A 19,896-nucleotide genomic window follows, 5' to 3' on the forward strand; every position below is an offset into this window, starting at 1 on the left:
TCACACACACACACACACACGCATTTCTGTCTGTGGCATGATGCCCAACATGATAAACACAACATCAAAATACCCACAACTTTTACACAGTATATTGCACAACTTTTACTGCCACTTAAGTTACAAACATCATGGCTCTTTAGTGATTTATATTGTCGCTTATATTTTTTAATGATTCTACAAAACCAGAACTAGATACATGTTAAAATAATGTGCCTTTTAATTTCACAAATTATATTAAACTTTGGTGTTAATTCTTTTTTTTTTTTTTTTTTTTTTTATAACTTTGCAGTCATTGCAACAGAGGATAACAGAAACCAAACATGCTTTAAATGGTTTGTGGTGTTTGTTCCACTGTTTATAACAAAATAATTGTGGTTATGGAAATACCTCCACAGGTCTCAGTTTGGTTTCCACATTTCTACAGTCACATTTCAAGCTTCATGAGCTGTCAAATCTACTATGCCAAGCTAAGAATCCAAGAAATCCCCTCACCAGCATTGGGTCATGCATGAAGGTAGCCAGACTGCTGGTACCTGCGGCTGAAACACCCGCCTCTGTCTTTTCTGCCTCTTTTCTCAGAATAAAATTGAATCATCTGTCAGTGGTTGTGTAGCTATAGTAACAGGCCTAAGGTTCACCTCCAGTTGTCTTAGATGAGTAAACAGGTAATCAAAACTCCTCGCTCTGCCCTGAGAGCTCAGCTTGGTAGATGCAGGACTCACTGTGTGCAGGTACTGCATGCAGCTGCTACAGGCAGAGCGAGACTGTGTGTGTGTGTGTGTGTGTGTGTGTGCTGCTGTGTGAATCCACATTTTGGATGGGACTTTTGGTTTTTGCATTTGATGTTGCACATTTATGAGATTGTGTGAGACATGTTTTGTGTGCGTTTAGCTATTGTACTGTATTGTATTGAACTCGGCTTGGTTCTTGCACTGTGTGTCCTGAGTGGGTGCAAGGAGACGGCACTGATTTTCTATCTGTCCCCCACAAACCGATTAGCTTTAAGGACTTTTCCCTCTGACTGAACAAAGTTCTTATAGAAGGCGACAAGAGAATGTGGCTGGCACAAAGTGATTTCCTGTTTTACTGTCACTTTAAAGTGATATGCTACATGTCGCCCAGTCAATTCCCCACTACCTGTGACAGATAGAAATTGGCTGGGCTGAAGACCCGCAAAATGGGTTTTCCAGTCGATGTGAGCAAGAGCACCAAAGCAAGTGACTTGAAGGGGAATCAAAATCAGTCGGAGTTTAGATTGCTTCAAATCGCAATGGTGGGCCGGGGCTTGGTAGTACACACTGTTGGAAGGTGGAGATGCTAGTAGGGGATGCAGGTGATGTTAAGAACCTGAAAATATAAGTTCATTATCTCCTCTCTGTGATAACCACGTATGTCCAACAGGCTGATGAGCTGCTTGTCCTGAAGGTACAGAGCAAAGTGGGAAGGTCTTTCTAGCTTGTGTAGTTTTTGTGTTGTGTGTAATGCAGTTTTTGTGTAGGAACTATTCTGGGAAATGCTGGTGCTTCAAGGGATTTTCCAGTATCTTAAACTTGATAGATGTTGTTGGAAGAACAGAACATGAGCAAACATGAGTGCTGTCAGTGGGATAATGGTATGTCTTTTCCTGCATTTAGAGTTAATGCATGGCCTCTGTTCATATCTGTGTAGGGTTAGTTTGATCAATAATCTGCTGTGATGTTAAAACCATTGAATGTTGTTTATGCTGCTGACGATGGGCCTGAGGGGGGCTCCTTGTATCTTAGGGAGCCAATACAGACAAGCGGTGGTCTCCCCTGGATACAGTCTGTAGTAGGTGGTTCTGTCAATGGCATTGTCCTTTTCCAGGTGTTTTAAACAGTCAATCACCTTTTTTGTAGGTGCTGGTGGGGTCCCTTCTTAACTTTTTGTAGGTCTATTGGTCTTCCAACAGAGAGATGACTTTTTTCTGATAGTCTGCTGTGTTTAGGACCACTGTGCATCTCCCGCTGTCTGCAGGCAGGATGGTAATAGTCTTGTCCTTGGACAGGGAGGGCAGGGCCCTGCTCTCCTGGGTGGCGAGGTTGGATGGTGGTGACTTAGATCTAGAGAGTGCTGCAGTGACTGAGTTCCCCTGCTTCTGTATTAGTTGTTCTCTTGTTGCATCCTAAAAAACTAGAAGTCCAGTTTCCATGACTCAACCTCTAGAGAACTTCACTTGGACAACTGAGAATCTCCTCAGACTTTGAATGGAACCCAGTGAACCCTCAAAAAGAATAAATCTATGAATGTGAACTGGTCAGCAGTGATGCAGTTGTCAGTAACTGAAATAAATATGGTATGGTCTTTTTAGGATGCCTATTGTTTAAAAGTTTGGTAGCCATGCCCTTAGCAAACAATAGTGGACTAGCTGCAATTATTCATTATTGGTGATTTCTTGATACTGTGTTGTAACATTAAGTAGCACTATTTGAGAATCCAAAGTGTGTGGCATTTTGTTTTAATGTTCTTAAAATCCTACTAATCCTTGTTTGTGCCAGAGGCTAATTTCCTCCCGGTCTCGGTTTTACAACAGTGGCATAGTTTCTTTTATTATTAAACCACCAGTGTGATGAAATTACATTCCCCTGCTTGTTTATTTTCTAGTGTCGTTTGAGTGTTTTAGCGTGATTAGCTCCAAGCTATCCCTCTCTCAGCCCTTCATAGATATGAGCAGAAGAAGGAAAAAGTAGGGATGGATTTTAAGCCCAGAAAAGCTCATCCCTCTGCCTCCTGTTTTCTCATCCCCTTTCTTGTCAGGGTTTCTTGGCATTATCTGCAACAGTTGCTCTGAAGAAACTCTGCCTCTCCTCCTTCCTTGTCCTGTGTGCCCTGCACAGAGGAGAAAGCAGTTCAATGGGAATATGCTAGATTGTCTGTGTTTTGTGCTACAGCAATAATACATTGCTGGATCATTACCCAGAATCCTTGTCTTATCCTTCAGTGCACAGATTGGGCTGCCACACATAAGGTGATGATTGAAAGCATGAGTCCTTTTATTCTTAACCACTTATTGTGCAAGTTGTAAATCTTTGCTCTCATTTTGTTTCTCTCCCTCTGCTCTTTCTGTTCTTATTTTGTAGCCGTTGAGGTTGAGTTTTGACAAAAGGCTTCAATTGAGTCCAGTAATTATTACTCATTAAAATCTATTTATTGATATGTTTCTACTTCATGTGCCTTTAAATTAACCCAACTACATTTCAGAGAAAAATGGTAATTATTATGTGGAAATCATACAATGACATATGCACTTCCCTTGCTGTTTATTCATAAAATGGCATGTCAAGCATGTCCATTAGGCTAATATATGCATGTTAGGGCACTGATATTAAATTATACATGCAGCTCCATTAGTACAGTGTTTCTCCTGTACATGACTTAATTAATTTCATCAATCTTAAAATCATTATTACTTAAGTTTTCTTTCTCTGGGTTCTAAGGTCTGTTGCATTAGTGTGTTTACATTAGTGATAATAGGCTAAAAAGACAAACTTCTGTTTTATTTTATTTATTTTTTCAGCCTGTACTATGTAATCTAACTGTAATTTAGCTCATAGATACTAATTTATCATACATTTATTTATGAGTCCCCTCCTGAGTCTAAATTATGGTCTTAAAATATCATCATTTTGCATCAATGGGTTTAACAGCAGAACCATAATAGCATGTCTGAGGCTGTGCCTTGATGCATGAATAACTTAATGTATCACTTAATAGATATACACTACATTATCATTGTGCAGTGTGAGCTGGATGAGATCGCTGTCTAAACCCTGTATTCTAACAACTTCCCATTATGAATGATTGTGTTAGGCCACTGTGGATGCTGAGGTCAACATTTACAGTTTATTAGACTTGTTAATAATTAATATCAGATTAGCAAAAAGAAGTCATCATGGACCTGACAGAGTTTAAACCTTTTACACCTCATTCTTGTGCAGCATGTAGTGGTTGTTAACACTAGTTAGTCTTGTACAGGCTCAGAGGAGCACATGAAGTGGTGACTTATGCTCTGTGCTATCAGTGACCTTACTAGCAGCACTGAGATTCACATTCACTCCATCTAGCACCATTTGCAATATCTCTGTAAAGAATTAATTACGCCACATGAAATGGACAAAGCAAGAAAACTTAGTGACATAATGTTGAGACTGTGAGATGCTCTGTTGTTGCCATGGCTACACTATACCGTGTTATAATTCCTCAATAGGATGTCGATCTTCTCGTCGAGAGCAGACATGTGGCTGTGCTTTATGTGTGAATACCGTAGTCGTTGCAGCTCATGTTTACCAACAAATCTGTCTTCAGGAGGCAGAGCAGATGCATTTACATCTCTATAGTTGGTCCCACACAGGACTGGTGAAGCAGGACTACAGAGGTAATTGATATATCTAAAAATGCTTTTTTCCTAAACTTAATTTTACTATTACCACTTTAGATCTTTTTTTTTTTATCAGACTAAAATTCAAATTGTGACATCAGGCTATTATGCAGACTTAATTATTCAACACACTCATAGTAATTGCTCGTCCCTGGCATGTGTGAAACAAGCTAAGCCTATTTCTTTCAAATGGTCTGTATTGCATGACTGAAAAGCAACAGATGGACTTAAAATATATGCATTTGAATGATACAGGCAGCCTCCACCTTCACCAGAATTTGTATACATATAAAAAATAGCTGAGTTATGATAGTGAATTAGCTATTCCATCCCCAGCAACAAATCATAGAAGACGTCTCCGACCTTCTTGTTTGACGTGACAGTCAGTCTGTCAGTCATGTATTTAATATGCAGACTCCAGTACCACTGCTGGTTAGCCTTTAAAGCCCACACATTAATGCTTTACATTGTCGATGCAGCATCAACCCCTCACAGCTTGTTTAATATAGCTCTGCTATTGAAAATTAGCACCACAACGGAGAAATGCAGATTAGTGTGGCAAGGGAGTATAAAAAACAATTCTCATGATGATGAAATGACCTGCACTCAAATCTCTGATTCAAACTATAATTATTTAAGTCTGTTCACTGAGTTACCGCCTGGGTAAGAAAAGGTAGCAAAGTTCTTGGCTTATACTTGTGTGATTTTCTAAGCTTTGCTAAAGCTTTACTGGATGTGTGTGGAATTTATGTTTCTGAGCTCTACTACATTTACTTGGTAGTTCTACTTTATACATTATCAGAAGTTCTCCCCAGAAACATAAATAGTGTGCCGGGACAACAACTTCAAATAAGCCTATTTCATTTCAGACAGAATTTATGATGCTGCATTTCACTTTGCAGCCTAAATACCCGCAGCCAGGTCTGGAGTATTTTAGCAGTAAAAGAAGAGTACCCCCCGCCCCTCTCTCTCTCTCTTCCCCCTGCTCTCCTTCACTGGTACTGAATCAACTTATTCACCTCTTTCTTTCCATAATACACCAAAGCAGAATACAAGTGGTAAATGTAGAGAGTAGAGAAATGAGGTAGTAGTTCCACAGTGTCACACTTGGAGACACGACCTTATGTGACATCCTGTAATAAATGCATGTTGAGGAGGGAATGCGACGTAGAGACAGCAATGGGTGGGTAAGGTTGACACTCAGCATGCCTGTAATTGTGGAGTAATACGCATAATTTGCAGCTGTAAGACCTGTGTGGATTACATTAGCAATAATATCACTCACCACTATAGTTAGGCCACACAAACAGCACAGATACATCATAAACACAGAGTGAAGGGTAAACTGCAATGCAATGTGCACCGTTAAAGTAGCACAAACAAATATAGAATATATCTTGCTGTTGGTGTTGCTGTTATTTTGTCCATCCCATAATAATAATTCTGCTGTGTAGTCAGACCACTGCTGTGTAGGGGAGTGAGAAGAAGAAGGAGAGGCAATGGGGATAAATGATAGGGCAGGAATGAATGAGGAAGGTAGAGTGAGAAGGGCGAAGACAGAAAGATAAGTGAAGCTGCAAAGGAGCAGAAAGAGAGGAGAGGAGAACAAGAGTGACAGAAAGTAAAGCTATGACAGAGAGAGAGAGGAAGCACTGTACTTTTCCTGAGATTTAATAGTAGCATCCTGCCTCTGCCATAGATTCTCCTGCCTATGTCTCAATGAGGCGCCATCTGTCATGGGCTGGTTGCGTCCAACCACCTCTTCCTCACAGTACAACAGTACTGCTTAAAACACAACACAGAGAAGGGGGAGGAACAAACAACGAGCTGTCACATTGACTTTAAAATGAGCAGGAAGGGGTTAAAAATTAAGCTGTACTGACAGGAGAAGTGTCAAGTCTCCCGCACTGCTGATATGTGCTGCACAGACTCTGATCAGCAGTTAGATGCTGGTTTCAAGTGGTGCATGTTTTGCCTTCACCCAACGGTCGCTCCAACGGCAGACCTAAGAATAACACGTCTATGGAACACTGAAATTGACGTACGCGGAACTTTAACTGGCCTGGCACTCGAAAAGCCTCAGAGGTAGCCTCACACCTCTGCCAAACAAATTTAAATCTAGCAGACCTGCAAATTTCCTGAGTTGTTTGTAGCCATTTTTGGTTAATAATTTCCCCCCAGTAGTTCTGCTGGCCAAGTCTCAAAACAATCATTCCTGTCCTGATTAATGGCTTGGTCTAAGCAGTGATGCATGGCAACCAAGGTGGAGGAGAATTACATGAGGATGTGTCTGATGGCTTTGAAGCAGAGAGGAAAAGGAAGGAGTGAGGTTACTAACTATACTGACTTATGGCAGGTATTGAAAGGTTAAAACAGCATTATTGTTTCCTATATTCTTCTTCTACACAGAGAAAGAGAGATGCTGGATGACTTTGAGAGAAGTGTTTTATAATGTTGGACCTCTGTGAGAACCCCAGTAGGGGGGTCTCTCTGTTCATGACAGTTTTGTTCTAAATCACTATTAATTAAAGGGGACAGTGTAACACCTAGAACATAACACCTCCATCTTCCTTCTCTTTAAACGCTTCATTAAACCAGCAAAGGACATTTCACAAACAACATTTTCAATTGTGTTAACATGTGATTCCACATTTTCTCCAATCATTTAGTTCATCATTGTTAATTACATTTTCTGCAAAGGATGTCCCACTAACCGAGTTTCATATTTGTCTGTGTGACCCCATATAGGTTGCAAGTACTTACTTGATGTTAAGGTGTTAATTAAAATCCCCCTTTGCTGCTGCCAGCAGGGGGAGGTATTTAGCTTTGGTTTCCCTTTTTTTTGTCAAACATAAAAAGTAGAGGGTCAATTCTATAGAAAAACCAGGTATTTCAATACATGCTCTGTCGTTTATCCTAGGGGATAAAGTTAGACCTTAGCAGAAATACATTTAACCTCCTACACAGAGAATATCTCGAGCAAGAAACTGCTTTGAGGGCTGAAAAAGACTGACCTGACTTTGATTTGATTTGGAGCTTTAGCTTTGCTGCTGTCCTTTAGTTTACAGATCTGCTCTCCCACTTTTTTATTTGTGTGGCTTTTTTCTGTGGCGTGTCTTTCTTTCTGTGTCTGTTTGTTGGTCTGATTTGCCATAAGTTTATAGACAGCAAAGACACAGAACTTCGTGGACTCTTGCCCACCAGGCTCTAGTAAGGCAGCTTTCGGTCGAGCAGCTGATGTGCCAGTCTCACCTTTTAATCTTCATTGATTAACGAAACGGGTCGACTGTTTTGAAGAAAGGATTGCAGATTCTCTTTGTATGGCATGTAGTGCCATGAAGTCTGCGCTAACACGTGCAGACAGATATACCTCAGTGACAAGGACTGTTCAGGCAATGTGAGGCTAACAAAAAGAAAAGGACAGAGGAGGAGAAATGAATGTTGAGGAGGGCGGAGGTCAGCAAAGAGGAAATTCAGAAAAAAAAGTGTTTTGTTAAGGGGTGAGAGGTGTCAGAGGGGCAAAAAAGAGAGAGAAGACGAGGTGAGGTGAGGAGAACTGGGTATTGATAGGGATAGTGGGTGGTGTGGCTGTTCTGTCAGTCTTGGCACATCATTCCTCTCATTACAGTTTCACTCCCTGGCTCCAGCCTGCTCTTTGGTCCTCCCCCACGGCTAGCCCTGGAGCAGGGATCCATCCAGCCCAGCCCTCCTGTCAACACAAGCCCAGCTCAGCAGCTCTGGACGAGGCATCTGTCAGCCCACACAGTCCCCTGTCAGCTATAGCCTATTGGCCAGTCCATATTGGCACAGCACAGGCAGAAAAAAACAGTATAATATAGCACAGCGGAGCATCAATCAACAAAGTTCAGGGTAACACAGCACAGGACAGCAACCTAGGCATCCATCACAAGCAAGAACCACATAAACCTAACCCTGGTCTCTGAAGGGACTGATAAACAACAAGACCACTTTGTAAAAGCCAGTAAACACAAAGTGCATCACCAAATATTTGCTACCATTTTTCTTTTAATGTTAGCAGACTGTGTATTCTGCAGAGGCTTAAAGGCTTAGAGAGGAATCTTCAGGGAAATGTAAACACACTGTGTTGATTTTTTTTGCCAACTATTCAAGCACATTGGCCAAATAACACAGAGATACAACTTAGATACTGCATCATTGTGAGCACTGGAAGCAGTTAATGGGATGGATTTTCATTACAAATCATTCAACCATAGTGCACTATTCAAATCAGATCAACGTCCCTGCAAGCAACTTGTTGAATGTGCCTCAGATTAGGCCAGATGGAGATCGCCAAGCTCATATTTCTCATTCTGGTCCAACAGGGCACTGCTAAGACACACCTTGACAGCTACTCTCCTAGAGGGAAGTGAGAGCCACAGGCAGACAACTGCTCTTACAAGTGAAAAAGTTCTCTACTTCCCGGGCAGTCTCTCATTAGTGAGAACAGGAAATGCCTGCTACTGAGCATGCTCTACACTATGCACCGAGGGTTGCCGGGACCCTCTGGAGGCTTGAGCCCTTTGAGGCAGGGTAGGCAAAGAGATATCCAAGAAACCTGATCTGTAGGGGAAAGGATCAGCGAAGAGTTCCTTTGATTTCTGCTCCATTTTGTCCACTGTTCACCCTTCCAGAGTGCTGATAGAGAGATGATGATGATGATAAAAGAAGCACCCTGCAGAGAGCAGCAAGTACAACCAGTGTGAGAGAAGTTAGCGAGAGAACAAGAGCGAGGAACAGAGTGGAGAGGCAGAGGTGCGAGGAGATGAGAGTGAAAAAGATCAGGCAAAGGGGAGATGAGAACATTTGAATACGGCTGATTGAGGCCTGAGAACCATATGTTGTGTATTTATATGTCTGTTTCTTTGGCCCTTATGGAGAAACATATGGTGACCACTAACTGAAAGGACGTAATACAATTAGGAACAGTTGGATAATTATGGTCCAAGTCACCTGTATTTATCCAAGAGCTCATGTAATGTACAGATCGCAGTTAAAACTGCTTGGGTGCATTCTGCTTCTCTACCTCTTTCTTTCACTGTATTGACTCCTTCACTTGTTACCTGGAAAATGATGTTTGAATTTTGACATGCAGGAATCAGAGAAAGCTGCTTTGATATTATCGCCAAGTGCAGCAGCTCTGGCAGACTTGTACTGTAAGGCCCTTCCTATAGATCCTTTTTATATTATTTTTATTTATTTATGTTTTTATTTATTATAACCATGACATTCACAGCAAAATCACATTTCCCAAAATCACAATAGAACAAAATTTGCTAAAACAATAACAAATTTAAAGGAACATCATATTATCAACACTATGACATTGATAGTGCAATGAATACAAAACTCAATCAGATATTTTAAGTTGTTTGATGACTGCTATCCTCAGCCTCATCTCAGACAAGGTTGACTGGGAGTACAGAGGACTGATCCAGGACTTTGTGGACTGGTTCCTATAGAACCAGCTCCAGATCAACACAGGGAAGACCAAGGGCCTGGTGGTGGACTTCTTCAGGCACCAGTGAACATCCAGGGAATGGACATTGGGAGAGTGGGCTTGGGTTTTCACCTCAACAATAAGCTGGACTGGTCAAATAACGCAGATGCCTTTTATAAGAAAGTCCAGAAAATGTGACTCTGCCCTTTTTTTAAATATAGAACATCTGTGTTTAGTGACCAGTGCAACTTATTGTCCAGATGCACACCTAGGTATTTGTAGGCTGGGACCACTTCAATGTCCACATCACAGATGTTGACTCGATACGGAGGAGGCTTAGACCTTAAAAATCCACTACCATCTCCTTGGTTTTGGTTTTTGGGGTGTTCAGGAGCAGGCTGTTTTTGTGTCTCAGGTCACTGAAGGATTTTATCAGGGCCCTGCGCTCCTCTTCCTGTCAATTCCTGATACATGCAACAGTCACAGTATCATCAGAATATTTCTGAATGTGGCAGGACTCAGGATTGTGTGTGAAGTCTGCTGTGTACAGCGTGTACTGGAATGAAACCCTGTGGGGTCCCTGTGGTGCTTAGAACTGTACCAGAGACGTAGTTCTCCAGCCTGACAAACTGTGGCCTTTCTGTCAGGTAGTCTGTGATCCAGGAAACCAAAAAAAGGGGTCCACCCCAGTCCCTCTGAGCTTGTCTTTGAGGATGACTGGTATTAAATGCACTTGAAAAATCAAACAAAATCCTCACACGTTAGTCGTGTTACATGTCATAGAAGTTAACTCTATAGAATACAGTAATTCAGGTTCACTGACAGCATGGAGTTCAGTTTAATCTGGGTTTCTGACAAAGTCAAGTCCCAGAAACCAATCACATGATTCTGATCACGTATCCTCCTTTCTTTTTTTTTCACCTCCTGGTTACTTTGCGGTAGGAGACGAGTGGTAATAAGGGATGAGAGGAAGCAAGCTCAGTGAAAACAAACAAGATGCAACCACTCAGTCAGCCAGGGCAGTTTATTGCCTCACTGCAAATACCTAAAAGCTGTTCAAGCTGTCACTGTGTGTTTATTTGTTTCCCTAATGTAGAGCATTAAGAAAAAGGACAGGTTTTGAATGATCACCTGCAGCATTAAAACCTTTACTCACATGGAAATATAGCAGCATTAGATTGCAGATTAAAGCAAATGTGCACCATTGCTAATGTTCTAGGCCGAGAAAATAAAAACAACATTCAATAAGGTGATGCTGGATCATCTTCATCTGCTTTTTCCAGTCAAAGTTGTATTAAGTAAAAATATTATATTATATTTTGTGCATATTTTTAAATCTTTTCATTGAATTCCAGAGGGTCTTTTTGTATCTTTGAAAGCACTGAGGTCTTCACTAGAAGACAAAAATGATCATCTTAAGGTCTGAACATGTAATTTGGATGAATCGCACACCACAGGGGTCCCATCAATCATAAATGATATGCAGAGGTTAAAGCTCAAAATCTCATATTAAATTTGAGTCATTCTGTATGAACTGAATTATGTGATCCAGGCTTCATGTTAATGCTCCTGATGTTTCCTCTGGATGTGGATATTTGTGAGGAAGTGGTGTTTGTTGTTCGTCTCCATGATTATCGGGATATGTATCTGAATTAGCACGCGATGCCGTTGAGTCATCGGTATTAACTGCAGGCTCGAAGCTATTTGAAAGAAAACTGGATAAAGCTTGAGGGTGAGGGAAGTGGAAGGTAGATGTCAGAGAGAGTCAGTAAATATCGTGAGTTATCCGGATGCCACACAAAAGCGAAGAAACAACAAAAGGTTTCAAGTTGCAAGTACAAGCGCTCAACAAATCTGACATTGGGCTCCTGCTGGGTAACAGGTGGAGCGACGGCACCGACACTTTTGTGCATCACCCAGGGTCACCTGCCAAATTCAGCATCACTCCGCTGCCTCGCTAATCTACTCCCTTGTAGCCAAACACACTCGAAAGCAGTGTGCACAGCTAAGGCCTGGGGAGACGCTGGAATTTGCATGTGAGGTGCATCCACTGTCAGCTTGAATTACGCCTGATATCTGTTCTCATTGATTCCGACGTCTTCTCACATTTACATTTATTCATTAGGCAGGCATTCCGCTCCCTTCCCTCTCGTCTTAGATGTCTTAGCTCAGGCTTACTTGGCATAATGCTCTGACAGCGTGCAACAAGAAGTAAACAACAGGATACTGGTGTCCTTTCTTATTCACAGGAATGGGTTCACTGGAGATGTATTTATCAGAGAGGAGAAGGGGGCAGATTCAAAGGGTTGTGGGTAAAGGGAGACAATAAGAAAGTTTGAGTGGGTGGAAGGGCATGTGTGGGAGATGAATAAGTATGGGAGAGGGAAAGAGATGCGTCTTGACTTTGGGTTTTCTTTCGAGACCTCAGGATATGTGGAGTGCTGACTTGTCTGATTAAATTAACTAACTTTGGAAGACATTTGCTGGTCAGCAGTATCAAACATAGCACTGCTGATTTGTGTTGCAATACCGTCTACCCACCTTGGCCCACTGTTTCAAGACCTGATTGTGTGAATAAACACTCACTTACCTGCTCTAGAGGATTACATAATTATTTGTTTATTTCCCCCTCCTATATAAATAAAAGATGTAGCGTTTTTCATAATTTTTCACACCTCATCTCCTTCTATTTTTAGTTCCTTCTCCTCACTTACTTTTCTGCCCACAGGTGTTATGTTGATGACAAAGTGTCCAGGGTGGCCTGGCTCAATCGATCCAACATCATTTTTGCTGGTCAGGATAAGTGGTCCCTGGATCCCAGAGTAGATCTGGTCACTAAAGGACAGCTGGAGTACAGCCTGCGCATACAAAAGGTAACAGTGACTTGAGTTGCATGATGCATTTAGTGATGCACAGACAGATCCTCATCAAAAAATGATGAAACAACCTTAATAAACTGCACAATTTGACTTAAATGGATTGTTTTCAAGAGCAAGAGAGTTTACTGTGTTGTTACATCAAGTATCTGCCAACACAACCTTATACATAAATTCTAAGTTTGACCTTTAGAGAAATACTAAAAATGACACTGGAGGCAGGATGGTTAGTTTATCTTCGTGCAGTCTTAGCCCTTTGCAAGAAAATGAGTATTTTGTCAACCTGCCCAATAAGTCTTTCCCTAACCCTTAACCAATGAGGTGTAGATGCCTAAACCATAAAAAATAGTACTACAGTACTGTAGTTGCTAGAGGTGGATATTGTTTGGCAAGACAAATGAAACATTCAGTGCAAAAATTTTGTGAATTGCCATTTCCTCATTATGTTAATAAAAAAAAAAAAAATCCTGCAGGTATTATATTTCTTTCCAAAAATATTCACCGTTGCAAATTAGTAGTAGTATTAGTAGTAAATGTAATTCAAAGCAGGATGGCTGTTTGTGTAGACATGAATAAGACTGAAGAAGAAGAAGAGAGGAGGGAAGGGGAAGGCAAGATTTAGGAAGGAGGAAAATATGAAAATGATAGTGATAGATGTTTTTTCATTAATTCCCAGTAAACCTTCCTATTAATCAGAGGTTAGTGCCAGTATTTCATTTGCAGCTGCATGTTTGTAGTTTAGGAATGACGCATATGTATTTGTTTAGGCGATATTTTTTGCAGAATTACAAAGGCAAAATATATATTACTTTATCAGTAATATTGTGATATGACTAAAACTGTACATTCAAACTAATACAGCAATAATATTTTGTTTTATTGTGTGTAGGTGGATGTGTATGATGAGGGATCGTATACCTGCTCCATACAGACTAAGCAGCAGCCCAAGACCTCACAAGTCTATCTCATTGTACAAGGTAAGCTGGCACTAATTGTGAATGTAATGCAGCACTCACCCATGCCAGCCGGAGTGATACGAACTTTGTACGCAGGGTAAAACAGCACATTATATGCTAAACAGAAGCTTAATGGCTCTCATTAACCACGTTCCCTCATTACATTTTACACATTTGTATCATTACATTTCAAATGTCTTAAGATTAGAGAGACAGCATTGTCCAACAGCACACAATCAGTAGTCATAAGTGTCAGCACTCTCTATTATTAAATGTGAAAACGTGTCCCTCTAAGGTGTCTGCAGTCAAAATCTATGAATATTTATTGTAAGAAAAAATTTTTTAAAAATCCCTGACAGCAGCAGAAGTTCTTGTTCAAGTTCAAATGAATCTTAAATGCACTTGAAAAGCCTTTAGCAGCCGTTTTCCATTTCAAAGAATAGGATTTTTTTTTCCTGTTGAACGGAGACAACATGAGAGTTGACACAGAGAAATACAGAAATCACAAGAAGAAAGAGGTATTTGATCCAAGGCCTGGAGGTTGGAAAATTTTGTTTTTTCAATGCCAAAATGTCTCCCAAAAGTTTTCTTTTGAGTTTTCAGATTGCGAGATGAGATGAAAGACAAAGCAATGCTATAGTCCTGAAATTGTTGTACCTGGGAGGGCTGACAGTAAGACATATATGCAGAGTCATGTTCTGTTTTCAGCCCCGGATTTTGTAAAGTGCATATTGTTCCTGTAAATACAGGGAAGTGAAATCTTAACCCTTAGGAGTCTAACATCACGCCGGCATCAATCGATAGATAGGAAATAGGCCTAGACTTGCAAAGGTTAAATAGTATAATTTATGTTACCAGAAAATATCATACAACACAGAAATTTAAAGAACAATGTTATCAAGTGTGCACTGAAGAAATCCATGTATTCACATGGCAAATGTCCTCAAGTTAAACATTAAACAGGAATATTTGTTTTCGGTGTTTAGGAAGAGCAGTTAAAACTCAGTGCTCACCGTGAGAAAATCTTAGTCAACCAAAGTCACTGATTGAAATTTAAAAGAGAGTAACACAATCAGCGCACAGTCACTTTGAAAACACAGCAATAATTACAGGATTTCTGTCTCAGCTGGACTTGGACAAGTCACAAACTGTAACTCTCCTTATGCAGAATGCTTCTGATAAAGTTTTCACTAAGACCGAGAAACCAAAACGCAAGCCTGGTTTCCTCTGTGTCTAAATATTGATTTTAAAATACTTCTTGTTAGTTTTTAATCTAAAATAAATGTCTGATCTGCTGCTACGTTATGAACTGTCCCGACCTTTCTGGACATTTTTCTGGACATATCGGCTTAATACTCCTCAAAGAGGAATCATGGGGAAGCAGCACTCGGTTTTTATGCAGCACGTATCTGAATCAAACTAACATGCTGCTTTCTATTAAATTAAAGAGGTTATTTATTCCTCTGCTTATTGTTTTATTTACATTAAGCCTCAGTTTTATTGCATCCTTTTTAGATCCTGTTTACTGTATATGCATCTTTTACAGTATATTGCCTTATATTTCTTTTATATCTTGTCTGCTGTGACATTTTTTATGTCTTGTATAAAACATATTTAATTGCCTTGTTTTTGAAAGGCACTATACAGATAAATATCCTTTATGTTACTTATAAAATAGTGGGAACATGTTAAAAGAAGTACATACACAGTTCCTTGATGAAAGGTTAGATAAGAGGATTGATGATGTGTCCTTGCCTGTAAGGTATCTTGTGCCAGCGCTTGGTTTGTGTGGCTCAGGAAGCATCTTATAACCTTTGTCACGTCATTTCTTCATCCTTAATCTTTTCTGTGTCTTACCTCCACACTGTCTAATGAAGAAAGAAAGGATCTTGGCAAAAGCAGCTTCATTAGAACCCCTTTTCTGATTTGTTCACTTCTGTATGTCACAGCAGCTGCAGGCTGTTCCCTTTACACTTTGAGAATACTTGACCCTTTTAGTTCTTCTTTAAACCTGCGAGACATTTCTGAAATGATAGCCACCTCTCAGGAGCATAAAAGAATAAGAGCAATAAAAAAAGACTGTGCTGTGCATCAAAGCCCCCAAAAAAGAGGGAGTTCATTATCAAAATGCCATTGTCAAGTCTCCACTGTCTCGTTTTCCAGAGCCACATTTGGCTGTTACAAATTGCAGAAACAAGCCTCCCGACAGACGTTTGCAAAACCTGGGTTTGTTTGTATGTGTGAGGAGGGAGAGTGTGTCTTTGCATGATTTGCTTTCAGCTGTGAATATTTCTGCTGCCATCTTTCCATTAGAGAACACACTGAGGCACGACCAAGATTGTTTTATATGTATAGAGACAGACCTCATGATGCTGCTGGATATATTTCATCCGAGTTAATTGATTCATCATTCAGAGTACATTTTAGTTTTAACTGCCCTTTTCACTTTAAACCTACAGACTCTCTGATAAAATACAACTGGAGGAAATGAACTACAGTCTAATCTCACCACACACAATAGCCTGCTAGAGAACTTCTCATTCAGCTAAGAACTGAAGATATCCATTAATAACCTTTTTAAAGGTCAATATATAAATTGATGCTCCTCTTCTAGGACCCAAAAGCAGCAAATTGCCTCTCCTTCCCAGAATCCATTGTGTCCAATTATTCAGCACTTGATCATTAGAACGTCCTGCGTCAACTTCTGGAGTTTCTGTCGGCGTCTTCATTTATTACAGCTAATGCAACAGCTATAGCCAAACATTGATTCTGTTGCTTTCTTTCCCTGTTATTTTGTCCTCTTTTGTGCAACTCACAGTCCCATTGAATTTGGCTGCCACTGTTACGCTCATCTGTTGTATTTTCCCGCTGTGTGGGCGTAATCTTCTCCTTGAGCTTCAGTTCAGCATCTTTCATCTAAATTGTGGTTAAAGTGCTGAAGCTGTAGGTTTCTGGCAATTACTGTAACTGTGTTACTGTGAACGAATACTCAAAAGTTTTTATTTACTTTTAAATCATGGTCGAATATTAAAGACAGATGTTAGGAAGCTACTGAATCTGGAATACTGATACAAATACATTTAAAAAGAACATAAGTAAAATCCTCCATCATCCACTTATTTAACTTCAACAATAAGAATGTGTCTTTGTGTGTGTGATGACACATAAGACACACACAAAGACACATTCTTATTGTGGACAACCTGATCCAACCCCCACAAAACCCAATCATCTCTGGGGGATAATAATTCACTCTGCCTTCATATTTTAATGTGTATGAAAATGTTGCAAGCATCAAACATTGCCCCTGGTTACAGACCCAAGAGCAGGTCCACATAACCAAAGTTGACAATTTTCTGCCAGCAGGGACAGAGACGTAATTGGAAAACAAATGATCAGACAAAGTAAATTTGCAGCGGATGAAAAACTGGCACATTCATAAGGCTCAGAGAAGGAGTAGCAAGCAGGCAGGGTCAGTGCACATGGCAGGAATCCCAGTATAATGGCAGGCTTTCCACTTTGATTAGATTTTTATGAAACATGGATAAAAGTTTAGCTGCTAGGCTGCCCTGCCCGGTGCTGTGAGGAACTGAAGGATTGATATTGATGTTGACCATGTTTTTTATAGCGAGATACTCATGCAAGTGCCAGTGTGTTTGCATGCGCGTGTCTGTTTTAGTAAGTATGACTTTCTTTTCTGTAGATTGTAGATTCAGACGATTGATTAATTTATGGTCACAGTTATGAATGTTGTTTGTTTTCATCAGCACACTTTGTGTATTAATCATAATAATTACACATATCCAGTTTATCCATTTGTCCACTGACTTTCAGAGTCAGAATACAAATATGAGATTAAAACGATGGCTGCTGTCGTCTTCCAAACTAATTAAATTCAGTGAGACATGCTGCAGATTATAATAATAAAGAGTTAGTAGATATTATATTTATTTTACCGCCGTTTAGATAAATTAACAGTTAATTGATGTTAGATGTCTGAATGAAAGTGAAGCTCTTTTTGGCCTAGGGAAAGACAGGGGATAGAGCAAACAGATACATGTGCCCAGCTGTTCACATCACAAACACAGCTCATGCCTGCTGGTCAGTTACTGGCTGTGTTCTCCAGCCAGTAACTGACCAGATTTGTTCATTTTCAGATTTTGTAATAGTTAGAATGATCTCTGGGGGCATGTGTGGCTTACACCATTGCTCTGTGTGTTTCCTCTCATCCTGTGATTCTTGGCTCCTTTGGGCATGTTTAGATTTTATCCCACTTCCTTTGCCATGTTGCCATTTTGGTTGCACTTTTTTAGGTTTCTATTGGCCTTTATATATTAGTCTGGATGAAAAAGTCTCTTGAATGCTTTGTGTGTATTGGGATCTTGCTGATGAAAGGTTCTGATGGATTTACGTTTATAGCACGAGGATGTGGTCTCTTAGTGGTTGGAAGTGTGTTATGCAGTACGTGACCTTTTGCAAAGGCTGTCTGTTTTGATCCTACAACCTATCCATTTCACTACTGCAACAGCCTATGGAGAGGTAATATACACTTCGCACACTTGAACCAAATATCACCACATTAAAATTATAACTGTGCTGCACTGATGGGATTTTTTTGAGTTTGTAGAAAGTTCAGGTTCAGTATTCTACCACTTCATCAAATATACCCTGTAGGTGCTGCTTCCAACAGCATTCGCAGATGAGGGGAAACAGTTTGTGCTTTTATGTTGATATTGAAGGTATTAAATTCTAACTGTAGCCCATGCAGCTTGGCTGTTATTAATGACATTGTTCATCTCATAAAGGACAGACTATACATTTCTCCAAAGGTAAAACTAAAATATTTGATATAATAAAATGTTAAGTAGCTTATTGCTTTATAACCCCTGTAAAGCTTTCTTATAGTTCTTTTGAATAAGGGTAATGTCCAGTAACTATTCTTCTGTGTTTATCTCTAAATAAAGAACAAATTCTTACTTGTCTGCATGACTAAACAATTGCTTAATGTAATTGGGTATAACGAAGAATATTAAACAACTAATTCTAAATGTTTAATGCTAAAGGAGCAAAATATGGACATAGTGGCAAACAGGAAATAAAGTATTAAAGGTTATAGAACAAGAGGATTGTTGTGGTGACACAAAGCTATTCTGTAAGTATGTGAGAATACCCATGCCCTGCAAAACTATTAGTTTTTGTATTAATGTTATATAGTGTTCATGCCATAGAAATTAGTGTGTAGATGCATCATAAAGTATGACAATATGAAATCATGTCTGCCATGTCTGTGATTGATGAATAATGTACTGTATTTTTGTGAAGACTAAGGTCCCCCTGATAAAAATAGTCCCTGGTGAATCAAACTGCAACATGCAATTTGAAATAAAACATGAAATAAAACAAGCACAATCAGAATATATAATGGCTGACCTACTATGGTTACAGTTTTCAAGCATTTACAGCGTCATCAGAGAACGACGTCTTTGTACAAAATCATTTCCATAGTGTCTTTGATACAACAACATCTACAGCTGCGGTGTTTCAGCAATTTCGGCAAATCTTAACAGGCCATGCAAATGTGGTTCATAAAAATCAGAGGCTGGGGAGTGATTCATTCATCTCATGAGGTCCTCTTATAATACTCACCCCACAGGAGTGGAGCTTTTGGTTCATTTAGCCCTTTACTGTAACTACCACTCTGCCTGCAGAATGCTGACCCCAATCAGAAATATTGTTCATCTCTGATTTGCACTAGTGTAGAACATTTTGAGTTCATTTGACCTGCTTCTTTTGTGAGTTAGCAAAATAATAGTCAGTGAGCAGTTTAGCTTTCAGCGTGTAGTGTTTCAAATCGCTGATCTAATAGTGTGTGAATCAAAAGTCATTCTGCTAAAAGAGCCGTAACAATTGGATGGATTTGGACATGCATGTGATTCTGTGGTGCAGTGAATGCATGTGTCCATTTGTGCAGGAATGTTTCACGTGCGACCAATCATAAAGAGCTGTGTTGGTTTTTTGCCAGGTTTCATAAGTTTATTGAAGTCTGTCAATAATATTGATCCAACCTTGGCCTCACATTGCAACAAGATGCTTTCTTAGTTCCCCTTTTTTGTTTTTTATCTACTTTCTAATGATCTAATTCAAATCAGCATTGATCAGTTACCCTTGTTTTTTTAAATATATTTTGACTCAGCATTTTATTATACA

At 39.8% G+C, this 19,896-nt stretch overlaps 1 protein-coding gene across 1 annotated transcript in view; it reads left to right on the forward strand.

The window, feature by feature from the left end:
• lsamp (limbic system associated membrane protein) overlaps positions 1 to 19,896 on the forward strand; it is a 161,812-nt gene that overhangs the window by 95,400 nt on the left and 46,516 nt on the right. The window contains exons 2-3 of the mRNA XM_026312836.2: positions 12,586 to 12,730; positions 13,623 to 13,710. Of these exons, the coding sequence (XP_026168621.1) occupies positions 12,586 to 12,730; positions 13,623 to 13,710 (233 nt within the window). The remainder of the gene's footprint in view (positions 1 to 12,585; positions 12,731 to 13,622; positions 13,711 to 19,896) is intronic.

Source organism: Mastacembelus armatus, chromosome 13 (assembly GCF_900324485.2).
Source record: "Mastacembelus armatus chromosome 13, fMasArm1.2, whole genome shotgun sequence".
Lineage (NCBI taxonomy): Eukaryota > Metazoa > Chordata > Actinopteri > Synbranchiformes > Mastacembelidae > Mastacembelus > Mastacembelus armatus.